Genomic DNA, 17,145 nt, shown 5'->3' with positions numbered 1-17,145 from the left:
TGAGTGTGCAATCTGGAAGGTCTTCACAAACCAGAGAAATGTTATCTTAATTTGATTTGGGGGTGGGAGAGGCAGCTGTGGCTGTGCACTGGTGAAGGGGTTCTGATTCCTTCCCACTCCCTGCCTCTGCCAGGAGCACATGGTGCCATTTCTCTTGGCAGGTGTAGAGTTTTTGGCATGGGCTCCCTCTCCACTCCAGAGGGTGTTCTGGAGAGACTGAATCAGTAATTCATCGAGGATTATTTTGTCACAGCAAATCTTCAGCAGGCTGTCATGAGAGGGGAAAAGAACCTCGTGGTGCTTTTTTGCCCACTCTCAGATAACAACTTCGAACACAGAGAGAACGAGCTGCCACACCACAGCTCCTGTGCTCATAAAAAAAGGGGGAAATCAGCACTGCTGTGCTGGCAAGCTCAATTTTACATGTACCCACTTCAGGAACATGAGGCACTGGAGGAGGGAAGTCTCTTCTGAGAGCAGGAACAGCCATGTGATGTGGGAAATGTTTGAAACTCTGGAGAACTGAGAGTGTGGCTAGCTCCACCACAGGCCCTAAGCAGGTCTCATTGCTGTGGGTTCTCTGCTCAGTATTCTTTGTCAAAGGTAAAATAAAACCCCCAGTCCCAGAAGAAGAGACCAAGAGTCATTCCCTTTTTGTGCAGTAATTATTTTCTTGCTTAGTTTTCATACTGAGGCTGCAGAATGCAAAAGTGGCAATTATTTTGGAGTTTATATACATGCCCTGTATAACTCTCCCATGGTAAGGGCACTGTGCATGTGTAACTCTGCTTGGGAGTTGCTTTTTTACAATTGAATTGTTTTGGGTTTTTTTTTTAACTAAATCTTTATTTACAAAATCTGATTCAAATGCTCAATATGGCCTTGTTTATAGCTCTTTGCTGGTGAGAAGGACAGGTGCTCAGAAATGTCAGAATTAATGGGTGGAGTGTGAACAGAAAATTCATCTTGCAGTTTGTTTGCATCTTGGGGGTGTCGGTACTTAGCAGCACCTCAGAGCGTTGTGAAATTTAGTTATTTAGTGTTAAATAAAATGTGTTATTTAGTGACTCTGAAGTGCTGTGAGAAATGGGGCCTTCCACACAAAGAGCTGACAGCTTCTCTCCTCACACTGGTGCCTCGTGGCAGGGGCAGTGCTGTGTCCATCCTTCCACAGCCTCTGCTCCATGGACATGTGCAAAAACTTCTTTCTCCTTCAGCAAACCCTCTTTTCTTCCCTGGGCTGGCTGTCCTGGGAGGCTGCTGGCTGTTACCTGCCTGGTTATAGTTCCTGATGCTGATAGCCAGCTTCAGGCATGACAGCACACACCTCTGAGCCAGGAGAGCTGCTTGCTGTATGGAATAAGAAACTGTCTCTTTTGATGATCTTCCAGGAGCATTCCCGTGTGGAAGTGCTGGGTTTGAGTGTCTCTTTTAAGCTCTTACCTGCCAAGAGTCCATTTGTCAGTGTACAAGCTGCCACTTTCCTGGCTACTCTGCCTGTCTGTGATCCCAGAGCCTCCTGCTCCATCCCAGCTTCCCTAATGGTCAATCCCTGTTGATCCCAGAGCCTCCTGCTCCATCCCAGCTATCCTAATGGTCAATCCCTGTTTCTCTGATGCAGATGGAGGCAGCTACGACGTTGTCAACGATGCCTCCAGCCCCGCGGCCAGGGAGTGCTGCGCCCAGCAGAGCTCTGCCCGGCACAACTGGGAGATGAACTACCAAGAGGCAGCCATCTACCTCCAGGTGAGCCCTGCTGGAGCTGGGGGAATGGTCTGCAGGAGCTACAGTGGTTCTTGCTTGTGGGAAGCAAACAGCTTCCGTTTTGAGGCTGGAAATTTGGTGTTTTGCCGAGGATTCTGCTTCAGGAGTGAGGCGGTGCTGGAGGCACCTCCAGATAGGCTTTGGAAATCATTTGGAGCATCTGGACAACAAAATACCCACCCTCTCCCAAGGACTGCAGGGGTTGGGGGGTTCAGCACATGCACAGTTCTGCCAGCTTGGCAAATGGAAATTTTTGTAGCTGGTCACAGATTGTCATCCCATCTCTACAGTCACTCCGGGGAGAATGGTCAGTGGCCAGCATGACCAGAGACCCCTGGGGGTGTCTCCTGTTCTGGAAGTGCAGCTCCCAGTCCTGCCTTGGCCATGGGGTGGGTGTGTGGCCCAGCTAGTGTCAGTCAAGTCCTGCAGGAGATGTGAGGCAGGAGAGAAAGCAGAGGTCTTGATTTCTACAGGATTAAGGGATGTTTGGATTAGGATCAGCCCAGGAGCAAAATTTATAATACTTAAAAAAACAGAGAATGAAACCCCACCCATGCTTCAGCAACCAGAAACACCATCCTGACTGCAACAAGGTTTGCAGTTGGTGTTTTTTAAGGTTGCTGTAATCTGGTGTGAGGAATTAGCCACCGAAACTGAGCTTCTCCCAGAGCTGTCCAGTCTGAAATAGTTGCTGGTTCCATTACTGTCTGTCCTTCCTTCTCTTCTTTCCCTTTCAAAACTCTGAGGTGCTTTGGACCCAGTTGGGCTTTTTTTTTTTTTTGTTTAAGCCACTGCAAGGTGACAAAAACTGTTCCTCCCTGCTTTGACCCCACAGGACAGAGAAATCTCACTTCTCAGATATTTAAAACAGTGTAGGTTGGACCTCGGCAACACTTGAGCGCTCTGTGGTGTGCTGGAGCAGCCCTGGCAATGGCAGGGTGGCTCCAGCCTCCCTCCCAGGCTTTTGTTTAAACTCCTGATTATTGGAGCAGCTCTGGAAAGGGTCATTGGGCTGCTGCAGCTCTGATGGTAATGGGCACAGCAGGCCTGGCCCTTCAGATGGGGATGATTGCTGCTGCTGCCTTGACCAATGCCCACGATGACACTGTCCTTGAGATGAGGTAGAATCACTTCAAGAGAGTTTTGTGAGCAGTGGCTGCAGGCAGCTGTCAGGTCTGGATAAGAGGGCTTTGCTGTCCAGCCAGGTTTGGAATTGTTTGGCTCCCAAGAGGCAGGATTTAGGCTGTTTGTAATTCCACAAGTGTGCTCTGCCAGGCGTGGATGGGAATGACCCTGCTGATCTCAGCCTGGGCTCTTTGCAGGGCTGGCTCTGTGCTGCTCCAGCCTGGCTCACCAACCCAGCAGGGTTTGTTCTGAAACCCAGCGTGAGCTGCACTAAGTGAGAAACACTGGGAGCCCTCTCCTGAGCGAGTCTGGAGAATGCTTCACTTCCTAAAGGAGAGAGAGTTCCCTGACCTCGTTACCCATCTGCAAACACAGCTATTCTGCTTTGATAGTAATAGCTTGACTGTCCTTGCAGTAATTGCCTGCCTGGAAAGATGTTAATTTAAATAAAACCTCACCGCTTCTCGTACATTCATGTGGCCCTGCTGGGGAAAAGTGATCTCTTATGACAGTTCCCAAGAGGCTGCAAGTTTCCTATGAGTGACAAAAGCTCCCTTGCCAAAACTGTTGACTTGAGAAAGAGAAGAAGCTGTTGGGTGGTTCTGCATGAAAACCCTCTAAAATCTCCCCAAACTAAGTTTCATCCTAGAAGTAAAAATAGTCACGATGTAGCTGTTTGAAAATCAGTTGTAGGCAAAGTGTTAAGATGGAGTATCTGACCTTTTAATGTTAATTAAGCTTTCTAGTTAAGAGGGAGTAACAGATCAGCATAGAGACTTGTTAATTTTTCATGGAGTCTGTCTTACATTCCTGAAGCAGAAAACACTGTGTGTGCTCCAATGTTTTCTCCCAGACATTTTGCAAGGCCAAGATAAGGAGGAACAACTGTCAGCCAGGTGCCCTGGAGCTTATCTGGGTGTTTTCGTGTTCTGTCCTAGAGAAGTTTAATCAAATAAGCCTGTAAACATGTGGAAGTGGTTGCAAGTAAATGAGGGGCTGTGTTTATGTTGGGATGTTTCTGAACGTTTCTGAAGTTTCTTTGCCTGCCTTTATAAATTCTCCCAGCTCTCTGCCTCATTGTGAAAAGGCTCAGGGGTTTGTGGATATTAAGGAGTTTCATTACTGAGATGTGGTTATGAACAGAAGGGGATGTCCCGTGTGTGTAGAGTCCATTCCTCAATAAACACGTCAACAGCAGGCTGGAAATGGGAACAGTCTGTTGGGAATTGTATCTAATCCCTATCAAAGTCTACATTCTTCACTCTTTTATAGTACTAAGAATGACTAATACTATTCCCTTCTTTATTCCTGCTGCCCTAGGAAGGAGAAAATAATGACAAGTTCTTCACTCACCCCAAAAATGCCAAAGCACTCGCTGCCTACCTCTTTGCACACAACCACCTTTTCTACCTGATGGAGCTGAGCACAGCCCTGCTGCTCCTGCTGCTGTCCCTCTGCGAGGCTCCAGCGGTCCCCATGCTCCGTCTGGGCATCTTTGTAAGTACCTGGGGGCTCAGTGAGACAGGCTGCTTGCTCTGCAGTGTGGGTAAGAGGAAAACGATGGCCAGACAGAGAGGAAGGAGGAGGCAGTAAGAGGAAAAAAAATCCACCTGGCTTCTTCTGTAAATGGTTGACAGCAGATAGGCCAGACAGCAAAACTTCCTTTTTCCATCTGATCTAGGCAGAGCACAGTGAAAGTGGCACTCATTTGGTGTTATAGATTTGTGCAGTTCTTCATTTTGTAACAGAAATGGGTGTTTTTTTCCCTTTTTCATGAGATAACTCAGCAATCTATGTGCTTTGATGCAGTGGTTTCAAAGTTGTTGTCAGGGCTGATGCCATTACCCCAGCACCACCACTGGTTCCTAGAACACAGATCAGGACCTTTCCTGTGATTGTCCAGAATGTCTAATTCAAGAGAAAACCCTTCTCTGTGTAAAACCTCTCTGGCCAGCAGCTCTCCTTCCCGTGTTTCACCAAAAAAAATTGCAGTCTCAATCCTTTTTCTAAGTGTTTCTGCTCAAGTTGTTGATATCTTGACCTTTTGTTTCAAATGTATCAGTAAGTTTGTTTCTGTATTGCTCAAGCCCAGAAGGGACATGGATTTCAGGAAATTCTGACCTGCTACTGCTTAGAGGACACCGTACAAAGCATTAGATATAGAAATTTTGAAAAACAGTGCGATGTTAGCTGCAAAAGAGTGCCTTGGGGTTTTCCTGCATGCCTCAAGGTGATGCTAAGACTGCTGTCAAACCCACCTGCTCCTTGAAAAAGGAGGGGCAGGAGTGTGGGCTCTCCTGGACCGCTGTTCTCACCAAACCCGTGCTGTGGCAGGTCCACGCAACCCTGGAGCTGTTCGCGTTAATCGTGGTCGTCTTTGAACTCTCAATGAAGATGAGGTGGCTGGGCTTCCAAACCTTTATCAGGCACAAAAGGACTATGGTCAAGGTGAGTTGTCTGCTTGATTGTCAGGGTTTCTCCTTTAGCACCTCCAAGAACCAAAGAGCCAGGTTAAACATCGGCCAGCACCGCAGCAGGGATGATGCAGCCACTACATCCCAGCTGCCAAATGATTCATGCTAAATCCCTGAACTCTCAGGGACACCTCCCATCCTTCAAATGTCCAAATAAACAGGTGGTCAGCCAGAGCTCTGCCTCTGATTCCCCCCTTTCTTGCAGACATGTGTGCTGTTGGTGCAGTTCATCGAGGCCATCGTGGTGCTGGTGCGCCAGACCTCGCATGTGCGCATCACCCGCGCCCTGCGCTGCATCTTCCTCGTGGACTGTCGCTACTGTGGGGCCGTCAGAAGGTGATGCTGGGCTGCCTGGGGGTTCTGCCCTCATTCCTAGGGCTGGGCTGGAGGGAAAACACTCAAATCTCCTACAGGCATCCTGGGAAAATCAGCGTCTTTCAGTGGCATTTGTGTTGGAGATGGTTCCGTTGTGACCTAAGTGTGGATGTGCTGTTGGTACACAGGGCTTGGGTGTATAAACCAGCACAGGGGTGTGGCTGCATTGGTTCTGCTTCTTGCCTTGCCTGGAAACTGCACAGTGAATCAGAGCTGGTCTTTGGGGAAGGAGAGTTGACAACGTGACATTAGTGTTGTTTGCAGTACCTGAGAGCTGACTGCAAGGGACAGATGGGTAGCTTGGAAATGATCTTAATTTAGCAAGCTTTCTACTTTTAATCCTTGGAGGGAGTGGGAAGAGAGCCCTCGAGTGTGGGGTTTTGGTGGTGGGTTTTTTTCTTTCCCCTGACAACCCGGAGGAGTAAATGTGCAAATTTTAGTTTATTAATGTTTTCCTTTTTTTTCAGAAATCTGCGACAGATCTTCCAGTCCCTCCCACCATTTATTGACATCCTTCTCCTCCTGCTTTTTTTCATGGTGATATTTGCTATTCTGGGTGAGTTGTATTTATGGATGGAGAAGTGATGCTCTTAACCAGTGATTGTCCAAAAGCAACATGAACAGCCTGGATGAATGTAAAGCTGATCAGATTCAAAGTGTTGCCAGGATCTTCCAGTTATCCCATTTCATCTGCAGTCATCTGGAATGCAGAGTTAAAACATCCAAAAAATCTGAAATCTGGGTATTTGATTTTGAGACAAAAGTCCTTTTGACCTCTGCCAGACCACAATCAGTGGCCTGTGTTTTCAAGCTCTGCTTCCACCAGCCCTTCCTCAACATTGACAGTTTAATCTGCATCCCCACAAATGTGTCTGGAGTGTTCCTGCTGCAGTCCAAACCATCCCCAGAAATTTTATTTTCCAAAAGGAGCAGTGAAATGCCAATGGCATCTCTTGGCAAATCTCTGTGGAGAAAGTCTTCTCGATAGTCCATCTTCAGGGTGTCAGAGAGGATTTACTGTCAGTGGGACCTTCCTTTGGGAACTGCTCCACTGCTCGACATTGAACTGACTTTCTTTTTGTTTGTTCTTTCTCCTTTCTCTCCTCCTCTATTTTCTCTGCTGCTTCTTTAGGTTTTTACTTGTTTTCTCCTAACCACTCGGATCCGGTGAGTACCTTGATTCTTTCATTGAGAGTCCAACATTACAGTGCAGTCACAGTTTATTCCATGTGAGACCACGCACAGGCCTGGCAGTGTCACCCTGCTTTACCCTCTGCTGGGGAGGAAGAGTGTGGAAGGAACTTCCTCTGAGACAGGATGTCCCAAAGGAACATTCTCAGAGTTGTTCCTTGTTCTTGATGCCTTCATTCAGCCAAAAGAGCCATCTTCCTCTGTCCCCAGGGGAGGAGGTGTTGGGGCAAAGCTCGGCCACTTCCAGTGCTGTGGTCAGAGTCCAGCAGCCACTGGTTCCTGCTGCTGCCCAGGCTGTGGCTGGCTGGGAGAAAGTACTCAGAAAAATGTGCTTTTGGTTTAACCCTTCACACACCATTTCTCAGGGAGCTTTAAAAAGGAGCAGTGCTGAAGTTCTTCTCCCTAGGGAAGGCATCAGGGATTTGTGGGAGTGCCTGTATCCAGAGGGGTGGGGGGACTGGTTGTTTCTTTGAACAAAATGTCCCTATGAGTTCCTGCTTGCATTTTGTCATGGGATTTTTTTTATTGCAGTACTTCAATACCTTAGAGAACAGCCTGGTGAATCTCTTTGTGCTTTTGACCACTTCAAAGTAAGTTCATGCTCTTCTATCTCAGTCTTTCCCTTTGTCCCAAAGGAGTCTGGCAGAGCCAAGAGTTTATCTGCAGAAATGCTGTGTCTCCAAATGGGTGACCCCTTCCCTCTGCCTGAGAGATGTCCAGGGTCAGCCTGCATGGGAAGAATTGGTATTTCATTTTACTTTAGGACACTGTGACCTCAGCTGTAGAGTTATCTCTAAGGACCCAGACATCTTCATCACTGTGAGGGCAGTGAGGGGAGGAAACAGCTTTGTCAGGCCTTGTTCCAAGAAGGGAAAATTTGTGTTTGTGCTTCTTTGTCAGCCAACAGCTTGCTGTTGAGAAGTAACTTCCTATTCCTGTGCTGCAGTTCACCTGCCTGCTAGGAAATTGGGATAACAGCAGTGAGTAAATATTGATCTGCTGTCAGGGAGAGCCCTGAGGATTAGGAAATTAGCAAAGGGTGGAATAAATCTGAGGTTGTAACACCTGCACCGAGGCTGTACTGCTGTTGTGAAGTATCAAAGCATAGCCCTTAACCACATCACAAACCCCATTTGGAGTTTGGGATGTGTCAGCAGTGTGCTTGCCGTGTTGATTTCTTTTTTTCCACGAGTTTTGTACAACTGTGCAGATCTTTAGATGTGAGTTTGTACACACACACACATCCCCTGTGGCTCTTGCCTGTGCAGTGGGATGGGTACCATGAGTTATTTGGTGTTTACCCTGGTGTCCTTTGGGATGCAGTTTCCCTGATGTGATGATGCCGTCCTACGCCCGGAACCCCTGGTCCTGCGTCTTCTTCATCGTGTACCTCTCCATTGAGCTCTACTTCATCATGAACTTGGTGAGTCCCCAGGGGAGCACTTGGCTTCCCTCTGCCTGGGTTTGGAGCTCATTGCTCAGCAGAGCCTTCCCCATTCCCAGAACTGCTCTGCAATCAGCTCAGACCCTTTGGCAGAACACTTCTAAAAGTGGCAGCTTGGCTACAGATAGAACTCTTTTAATGTCTAACCATGAGGAATTGAACTAAATCACAGAAAACCAAATTATATGAGCATCTTTCAACTACTTTCCCATTAATATCCTGCTTGGAGTGACACACTCGGTTGCATGAAATTTATTATCCTTCTCTGTCTTAATTATTTATCATAAAATGGCATTTTATTATCTGGACTTGCCCGAAATACTTTGTAAATCAGTTTGAAGGGGATGGAATTACTCAGTATGGCAGGACTGCAGTGCTGATCACTGCAGAGTGAGAGCACGGCTGCCCAGGGGAGGATGTGAGTGCTGGAAAAGGGCTTGCTGAAGGAGCTGAGGAATTCTGCAGCCCAAGGTGAGGGATTTGATGCTTGTGGTTGGATTCCACTGCCTTCCCAGATGGAGGGTTAGCTTTGCAGTGTGTTAGCCAAAGCTCCCAGGAAGGGTGAATCCAGAGAGCAGCCCTCCAACCCTGCTTTCCAGGAACAGATCAGGGCATTTGAATTAATCTTTTGATACGGTTTTCTGTTGGCATTTGTGTGGTTTAGCTGTGGCTGTTAAAACTCACTAGCAAGTGTTGAGAGGCCAGAAACATTTGGACCTCCTCCAAAAAGTGGATCAGAGCTGTGAGCTTGGGGATCCCTTTGTGGGATCTCACCCACTCCATCCCGCCTCCATCAGCGTTCCTGCTGCAGGCAGTGCCTCTCCCTGCTTCCCTGAAACCCTGCAGAGTGTAAAGGTCAAAACAGCACTTTTTTCCCCTGTCTCCTCAGCTTCTGGCTGTTGTGTTTGACACTTTCAATGACATTGAGAAGAGGAAGTTCAAGTCCCTGCTGCTGCACAAGCGCACGGCCATCCAGCACGCGTACCGGCTGCTGGTCACCAAGCAGGTACGGCTGTGGCAGCAGCACCCTGGGCTGGGCTGCCTAAACAGCACCTCCAAATAAAGGGCATTTATCACTCTTGATTGTTATCAGACTCACCACGGGCTGGTGGGTTTTTCATTCAGGTAACTTGTTCACCTCTGTTTCTGGAGAAAAAGCAGAGTGCTCTGAAGTTCAGCCCTGCGTGAGGTTATGGCTTGGTAAAATGAGGGAAATTTGTTCTGGAGTGCATGTGATCATTGATTCCTCTCTGATTGAGTTTGGGTCACTTGAGGACTTGTTTGGCTTGCCAAGCATCACTATTGAGAGGAGGGATGGGTCATACAATTGAAGGTAGAATCCATTTTCTAGATCCTGCACAAATGAACAGTGCAGAAACGGAAGGAATTCACCTACAAACAACTTTTTACAGGGACAAGAGCTGTGGGGAGAAGGTTGATTTCTTGCTTAATTTGTCAGAGCAGCAAGAGAAATAAGACCCAAAAATAACTAACCCACTTCTAGTAAATTAATTCATGTTTAGATGGTTTTAAAGAAGTGCCATGATGGGATCTGTTAGGCTGCCTGTTAATTTCCCAAGAAGAGGGGTTGAACTCTGCTTGGGGTTTCTGGTTTGACAATTTTCAGGTGATGGGGCAACAGGGAGCAGTTCTGCATTTGCTGGAGGGACCGATTGCCAGGAAGGCTTTCTGATCTCTGTGTCCTGGGATGAGCTTGCTGTGTTCAAGTAATAGCTCAGGGTACTTAGGGGGCTCAATTATAATGTATGAAATCCTGCTTAAAACAAATCCAGAGTGAGAATTAAAAGCCTCTGTGCGTTCCTGCCTGATCCTGCTGCTTCTAACAGCATTCCTTTGTTGCCAGAGGCCGTCTGGAATTTCCTTCAAGCACTTCGAAGGGCTGCTGCGGTTCTACAAGCCTCGGATGTGTGCCAGGGAGAGATATCTCACCTTCAAAGCACTGAATCAGAGCAATACCCCTTTAGTCAGGTAGGATGGTCCTGCTGCTGCACTCCCTGCAGCTGGGGCTGTGCTTTGGAGAGGATGGCTGGGTTTATGGGACCAGCCTTGTGTGACAGGTGGGAATAGGAAGGGTTTTTCTGGGAAGCTGGGAGCGGTGGGTACCCTGAGAGCTGAGGTTTTCCTTGGGAGGTGCTGGAGTTCCTGCATGCCCTCTTGTGGATACAGCGCTGTGCTGGCACTCACAGGCAGGATCTGCTTCCCACTCCCCTGCCAGAACAGAGCCAGGAGCTGGGGAGCAGCGCTGGGGCCTGTGAGGGGCATTTCCTCACACGCTGCAGCCTCACAGCTTAGCAAGTTTCTGCTTTTTTCCAGCAGCTGGCTGTCGTTCCCCTTACCCCCAGGGTTTTGTTAATTAAAATTTGGTTCTGCTGGTGCTTTCAGGGCTGCCATCCTGTGTTATGAGGCAGAGAATTGCCATTCTGTTGGGGGTGGGTGCAGCTAACTCCAACCAGCAAGGGAGCAGAGGGAATTAGAGCAGGAGATCTTCTCTTCCTTTTCCTTTGTTCTGGCCACAGACAGGTTCCAAGTGACTCTCCTATGAAACTGGTGCTGATGCTTCTCCTTGAAGTCAAGTGCCACAGAGAAGTATTGAAAATGGCACAGGGAGAAAGACTGAGTTGTGAAATTCAGGCACCGATGTCACCAGTAAGAGTCTGAGAAGTTCAGTGTCCTCACTTTCAGACACATAAAAGCTGTTACAGGCCTGACCCCGAGCACCTAACCAGGCACTCATGTCCTATGAGTTTCTTTGCTTTCATGTCCTTTTTCAAACTTCATTTTTAGCTTGAAAAGAAAATGTGCAAAGATGTTAGAAAAGAACCATATGAGTAATTAAGCCAGTCCAGGACTTCTTCATGAAGAGCAGTGCAATCTCCATCCCTTGGGGTTGGCATCTAAGCCTCAGGTCTTTCCTCTCAGTGGTAAAATTCTGGAGTTCAGTAGAGTCAGAGTTTCCCCTAAGGGCTGAAGCATTACAGAGAGGAGATGCTGGCTATTGTCAGTCAGGAGCCTTTGGCCAGGCTGGGAAGAGGTCACTGTTGAGTTCTGTCGGCTGTGGCTGCAGTTCTGATAAGGAGTTAATCACTTCCAGGGGCTCTCCACCAGTGATGTCTGACAAGGACAATTAAAGATCCGGTCACCCTCAAGGCTCTGATCAGATCTTTCTTTCTGTTTTGCAGTCTAAAGGATTTTTACAATTTCTATGAAGTTGTTGGCTTAAAATGGAAGGTAAGAGTTTGTTGGGTGGAGAAGAAGGGAGCTCTGTGTGGGAGGGAGAGAAAAGGAGCTGTTAGAGAGGAGCTGGGTAAGAAACAAAGGCAGCCCAAGAGAAGGAGGTGATGGGGGTAAGGTGGGTGTCCATGCCTGCCCTTTTGTCTGCATGGATGTGGCTCTGGCTGCTGCTGACCGTGGCTGTTCTGCTCGCAGGCGAAACGGAACCGCGAGCACTGGTTTGATGACCTTCCACGGACTGCCTTCCTTATTTTTAAAGGTAACACACTGTTTTCATGGCAGCCTGTGTTCAGCTGGCAGGAGGAGTATTTCTTTACGAAGGCAGGACACTCTGAAGGGACTTCCTCTTATGTCCCTGGCAAACACCTGAGGGAAGGCCTTCTAACCAACTCCCTGTGTGTCCAGAGCCTCCGAGGCCAGAGACTTGGATTCAGAGTCTCCAGGGAAGATTTCTGTCCTGTAAATATTCCTGCAGTGACTGTGGACTGGGATTTGGGTTGTCACAAAAGCTGTTAGGCTGCCTGGTCCCAGGATATAGTTGCAGCTTCCATCCAGTTCAAGAACTGCAGTTTGGGAAAGGAAAAGAGGCCTGGAGCCCCCATCAGAGTAATGCCTTGCCAATTTACCTCCTGTGTCCCAAGTCTCCTGACTGGATGCAGCCATTCAGAATTAAGAACCTGCAGCTCTTCTGAGGTGTTTTGTGCTCCTGGGGAGCAGTTGACACCTTGTGATCCAAACCCAGCTGCCACAGGGAGCCCTCAGAGCTTTGCTGATGCTCCCAACCCTCCCTGTTGTTCCAAACACAGTCAGAGCATTTACTTCTGTCCACACCCCACAGTTAGCACATAGACACCAAACATCCTGGGGGCTAAGGAGAATTACTTCATTGCTGCTAAAATTCTAAAGGATATTTAAGAATTTATATGATCTATGGATAAGGATATATGATATAAGGATTAAGGATATATGTTCCCAAAAAGTGGAAGTTAATCATCTGCTGATCTGTTTAGCTTCTGTGCTGAGGATTGGTATGGAAAATGTCTCTAAGGAGAAGATAGAGGGATCTGTGGTGTGGAGGGTGGTGTAAACATTTTGGTCATCCTTTCCTTCACACAGGCATCAACATCCTGGTGAAGTCCCGTGTGTTCCAGTACACTATGTGTGAGTAGGAGCAACGTCTCTGCCTGGCTCCCTTGCTCATGTGGGTCTGGTGTGCTGTGCCTGCCAGCCCTCCAAGGACTTGGTGTGGCCTGAGCCGTGGTTCATGGACAAATTTTGGAGTTTTGGTGGAGAGGGAGGGAAGTTCTTCATTGTACCAGCAGCCTGGGCTCTCAGCTCTCATTCTGGAGAGGCTCCCTGGCTCACTGCACAATGCCCTGTGGGGCTGGTGCTGGAGGAGTCAGCTTGTTGCATTTAGGTGGGTTGGTGATCAGCTTTCCCAAACCTTGGGGGGTTTATCTTGCAGCTGAAGGATGCTGGATAAGGAAGGGCCTTGCCACTCAGCCACATTCTGTTTGCTCTTGAGGAGCTGTGAGCGTCCTCACTGCTGGAGGGATTGTTTGGCAACAGAGCTGCCTGTGAGGAGTCTGTGCTTCTCTTCTCTAGAGGAGAAAGTGCTTCCTCCTGGTGCTACCTGCTGGCTTCTAAATCATCTATTCCAACTCAGTAATTTGGGATTGGGTTTGGATTTTTTTAGTTTTGGTTCTTTTTTAACATAAGGGCACTGCATCTGTTAAAGGCCTGGAGAAAGACATGGGGGAAGACTCCCAATTTATGAGTTCAATTTATTCATTGAGTTGGAACCAGTGACCCCGCCCACTTGTCCTATATTGTATTCTTTTTGTTAGCTTAAGAAATAGATATCCAGGAGTGATTTTGCTATGGGTATTTGTTTTCCAGACACTGTGGTGGCTGTCAATGGAATTTGGATTCTTGTTGAAACCTTCATGTTGCAAGGTAGGAAACATCACAGCTTGTTCCTTGACTGTGGTGCTGGGGGATTGTAAAAAAGGGAAGGCTTGAGAAAGCTGTTCTTGTGTCTTGCAGGAGGGAATTTCTTCTCCAGGAATGTCCCGTGGAGCTACATAGTCTTCCTCACAAGTAAGCTGATGCCTCCCAACAGAGCTGTGTCATTTCCTGAGGAGCTGGGAAGGGAGTTGAAGTTGTAACTTAACCATGGCTGTAGAGCCTCCATCCAGAACAATGGTGTGCCTGGCAGGCATTGCTTTGTAGACTTTATTGGAGAGAAATCTCTGTGAACACAGGAAAATGTGTTGATTGGGAGGGGAAAAGTCTCTTTGGCACCTCACTGAGAATGAGGAGGATGGGTGGGGTCTGTTAAACCCCTGTTCAGAAATCCTTTAAAATCCCCACACATTTACAAGGACAGACCTTTCCATGAGCCTTTCCTGTGGTGCTGCTCATTCCTGATCCCTCTTGGTTTGCAGTCTATGGCGTGGAGCTGCTCCTGAAGACCACTGGGCTGGGGCCTGTGGAGTACCTGTCCTCAGGCTGGAATCTGTGAGTACACACTCATCTTTTTGGGCTGGAAACACCAACTTCTGAGCCAAGCCTGTAGAGAGAAGGCCATCAGCCAGCTCTTACAATTCTTCTGCCCCTGGCCTCGTGCATCTTCTCAGGCTGGAGCAGCACCGATCCCTCTTCTCTGCCGAAGCACTGCTGCTGAATCATTGCTTACATCTATTTTATTTCATTTTTCTTTCCAGCTTTGACTTCTCAGTCACCCTGTTTGCATTTTTGGGGCTCATGGCACTGGCCTTTGACATGGAGCCCTTTTACTTCATCGTGGTCCTGCGACCCCTCCAGCTGCTGAGGTGAGGTGGGAAGGGCTGGGAAGGGGGGGATTCCAGAGAGCAGGTGGGAGGAAACAGCCTTGTTTTCCATCAGTCCCACTGGGGACTGAGCTCCTCAGCAGGAGAGGGCAAGGACTGCTCTGTGGGAATGTGACCGTGGCAAACAGGAATTGCGTGGGGTAATGAGATTAGCCCGAGTTATCAAAACGAACGATAACAAAAACTTGGGATGGGATATGAAAACCCCGTGCTTTGGAGCTTAAGCTGATCTCTAATAGAGATCAAGGGATTTACTGGGGGCAGATTATCCTGTGCCTGCCTTCGTGGGGTTCTTACACCTCCTCTAAATTGTCTGATGCTGTTCAGAGAAAAGCTTTTTCTGTCAGGGTGAGATGGTCTGAGCCAGTTTAATAATTTCCATTGAATTACCAGAAATTACAGTTTTCAAAGGATGCTGCTTTCTAGGGTGAAGTACTGCCCTGCTCTAGCTGCATCTCACACTCAGAGCAGGACCATGGCCTGTAGCCTCTCTGCAGTTCAGGGAGCTGGGGCTGATTAACCCTCTCATGTCGAGGTACACTCCCCTTCACAAACACCTCCAGAGCCACAGGGGGAAGGGATTTGAGGCAAAATGTTTCATTAAAAACAAGCTAATGTAATTTAGCTCTTCACTGAGGATTTTAAAAACACTTCATGACACTCAAGAGGGGAAAAAAAAAATAATGTTTTCTCTGTTCCTCCCCTGCCAAAGCCTGTTTGGCAGCTGTGTTTCTCTGTAAAGGCTGATGGGGTTGCCAAATCTTAAATTAGCAGGCACAGTGTACTTTTCTTTCATCAATTTTTATTGGGTCATGGTGGAAACACAGAAAAGCTTCTGTCTGGGGGAAGCAGGAATGAATCCTGACCCTGTACATGGGACTAGTGTAAGTTCTTACAGTTTTTAGGAGTTTTAAATAGCTGTTTTTGCATCATGCCATGTAAAATGACAGCCTTTTCCCCCCTGGGATCCTCAGTCCTGTGAACAGTTGAATGTGTCAGGAACATTCCAGTGGGACAGCAGGAAGGTGAGCAGAGACCACTTGAGCAAGAGCAGTGAGCTGTCAGGAAACCTCACTGCCATTGACCTGGGAGGTAGAGAGAGCTGGGATTCTCCTTTTAGCTCTTTCCCCAACACCAGGAATGCTGCAGGGTGTGGGTAACTCCTGGCCTCTCCTTTCAGGCTGTTTAAACTGAAGAAACGCTACAGGAACGTCCTGGACACCATGTTTGAGTTGTTCCCTCGCATGGCCAGGTACCAACTTCTGCTCTTTGGGTGATGGCAGGGAGAGGGGAGTGAAGGTTTGGGGTCAGGATAGGGACCTGGCCAACCTGCTTGAAGGGATTTTTGCTCTGATCTGTCAGTGGGTAGTTACTGATTCTTCTTAACCAGTGGAGTGCTCATCCTCCAATTCCTTGGAGCAGCAACACCCCAGCACCCTGGGCCTCCTCCTGCTTTTGTGTTGGGAGGATAACCGAGTCCCTGCTTGTTTTAATTTATCTCCCCCATCCCAGCTCTTGCTGAGACATGAAGCCCATGTGGGAAGAACGAATCCCCTCGGCCCCAGGTGTTCCCCTGTGCTCAGCAGGGCCCCTGGGGAGCAGTATTGTGAAATGGTGGGGCAGAGGGAGCCTGGGGCTGGAGTGAGGCCTCCTCAGCCCTGCTGCCCTTGCAGGAGGCCCGAGTTGGCTGCAGAGCCCTGCTCTTGGCACAGTCCCTGCCAAGTCCAAGGATGTGGAGAGGGCAGAAACAGTGTGTGGTGTTCTTTATGAAAGGAGCTGTGGAGAAAAGTTTATTTAACAGCAAAGGACAGGCTGGGAGGGAGTCCAGGCTGCTCTTTGGTTTCTCTTCAGCGAGTGGCAAGCTCCTTGTCCAAGGGCTCCCTGAATGAGAGCAGGCCAAGAGCTGCAGAGCCACAGCAGCAGGGAGGGTGGGCTGGGGTTTCCAGTGCTGCTTCCCATCCCTTGGAAGTTCCTCCCAGAGCAACCAGCCTAGGATTTTGTGTTTCCCTGCCTAAGCAACTCTCCAGCAGCACAGTGCTCTTTCTGTTTCTGCCTCCAGCCTGGGTTTAACCCTGCTGATCTTCTACTACTGCTTTGCCATCGTTGGCATGGAGTTCTTTGCTGGCGTGGTCTACCCGAACTGCTGCAAGTGAGTAGCTCAAATCCAGCTCCTCAACAGCACTTTTGGTGCTCAGCCAGCAGCAGGGAGCTCTGGCAGCTCCATTTCTCTGTGGAGAAGTGGCCAGAGGATGGGACTGAATGGGGTTTTGTAGCTAAGGCAACACGTGGCAAAAATCCAGGGGATACTTCATTTCTCTTGCCCCATGACTGGAAGTGTCCAAGGCCAGGTTGGATGGGGCTTGGAGCAACCTGGAATGGTGGGAGGTGTCCCTGCCCGTGGCAGGGGGTGGAGCTGGATGAGCTTTAAGGCCCTTTCCTACCCAAACCATTCTGTTTCTATAATGCCAGAGTTGCTTGTCCAGCAACAAATTCACCCAGAATAAATTCACCTGGTCCTGGACTCTGAGCTGTCCTGTTCCCTTTTCACTTTTAATGATGGCAGGCCACTTGGAAATGCCAAGCTTGAAGGGTGTGAGCCCAGGAGCTCAAACTTGCAGTTTCTCTGGTATAACACTTGCTGAATGATTTGAAAGACTCCATGTGCTCC

At 48.5% G+C, this 17,145-nt stretch overlaps 1 protein-coding gene across 6 annotated transcripts in view; it reads left to right on the top strand.

Moving 5' to 3' along the window:
- TPCN1 (two pore segment channel 1) overlaps positions 1-17,145 on the top strand; it is a 44,096-nt gene that overhangs the window by 19,518 nt on the left and 7,433 nt on the right. For all 6 annotated transcript variants that reach the window (XM_058851966.1, XM_058851965.1, XM_058851968.1 and 3 more), the window contains 19 exons: positions 1,622-1,746; positions 4,210-4,386; positions 5,224-5,337; positions 5,569-5,699; positions 6,206-6,294; positions 6,871-6,905; positions 7,461-7,519; positions 8,253-8,352; positions 9,263-9,379; positions 10,238-10,362; positions 11,574-11,622; positions 11,821-11,884; positions 12,742-12,786; positions 13,525-13,581; positions 13,672-13,725; positions 14,073-14,145; positions 14,352-14,459; positions 15,658-15,729; positions 16,537-16,626. In XM_058851966.1, the coding sequence (XP_058707949.1) occupies positions 1,622-1,746; positions 4,210-4,386; positions 5,224-5,337; positions 5,569-5,699; positions 6,206-6,294; positions 6,871-6,905; positions 7,461-7,519; positions 8,253-8,352; positions 9,263-9,379; positions 10,238-10,362; positions 11,574-11,622; positions 11,821-11,884; positions 12,742-12,786; positions 13,525-13,581; positions 13,672-13,725; positions 14,073-14,145; positions 14,352-14,459; positions 15,658-15,729; positions 16,537-16,626 (1,684 nt within the window). The remainder of the gene's footprint in view (positions 1-1,621; positions 1,747-4,209; positions 4,387-5,223; positions 5,338-5,568; positions 5,700-6,205; positions 6,295-6,870; positions 6,906-7,460; positions 7,520-8,252; positions 8,353-9,262; positions 9,380-10,237; positions 10,363-11,573; positions 11,623-11,820; positions 11,885-12,741; positions 12,787-13,524; positions 13,582-13,671; positions 13,726-14,072; positions 14,146-14,351; positions 14,460-15,657; positions 15,730-16,536; positions 16,627-17,145) is intronic.

The sequence above is a fragment of the Poecile atricapillus genome, chromosome 16 (genome assembly GCF_030490865.1).
Source record: "Poecile atricapillus isolate bPoeAtr1 chromosome 16, bPoeAtr1.hap1, whole genome shotgun sequence".
NCBI lineage: Eukaryota > Metazoa > Chordata > Aves > Passeriformes > Paridae > Poecile > Poecile atricapillus.
This window is presented reverse-complemented; position numbering and strand designations above follow the sequence as displayed.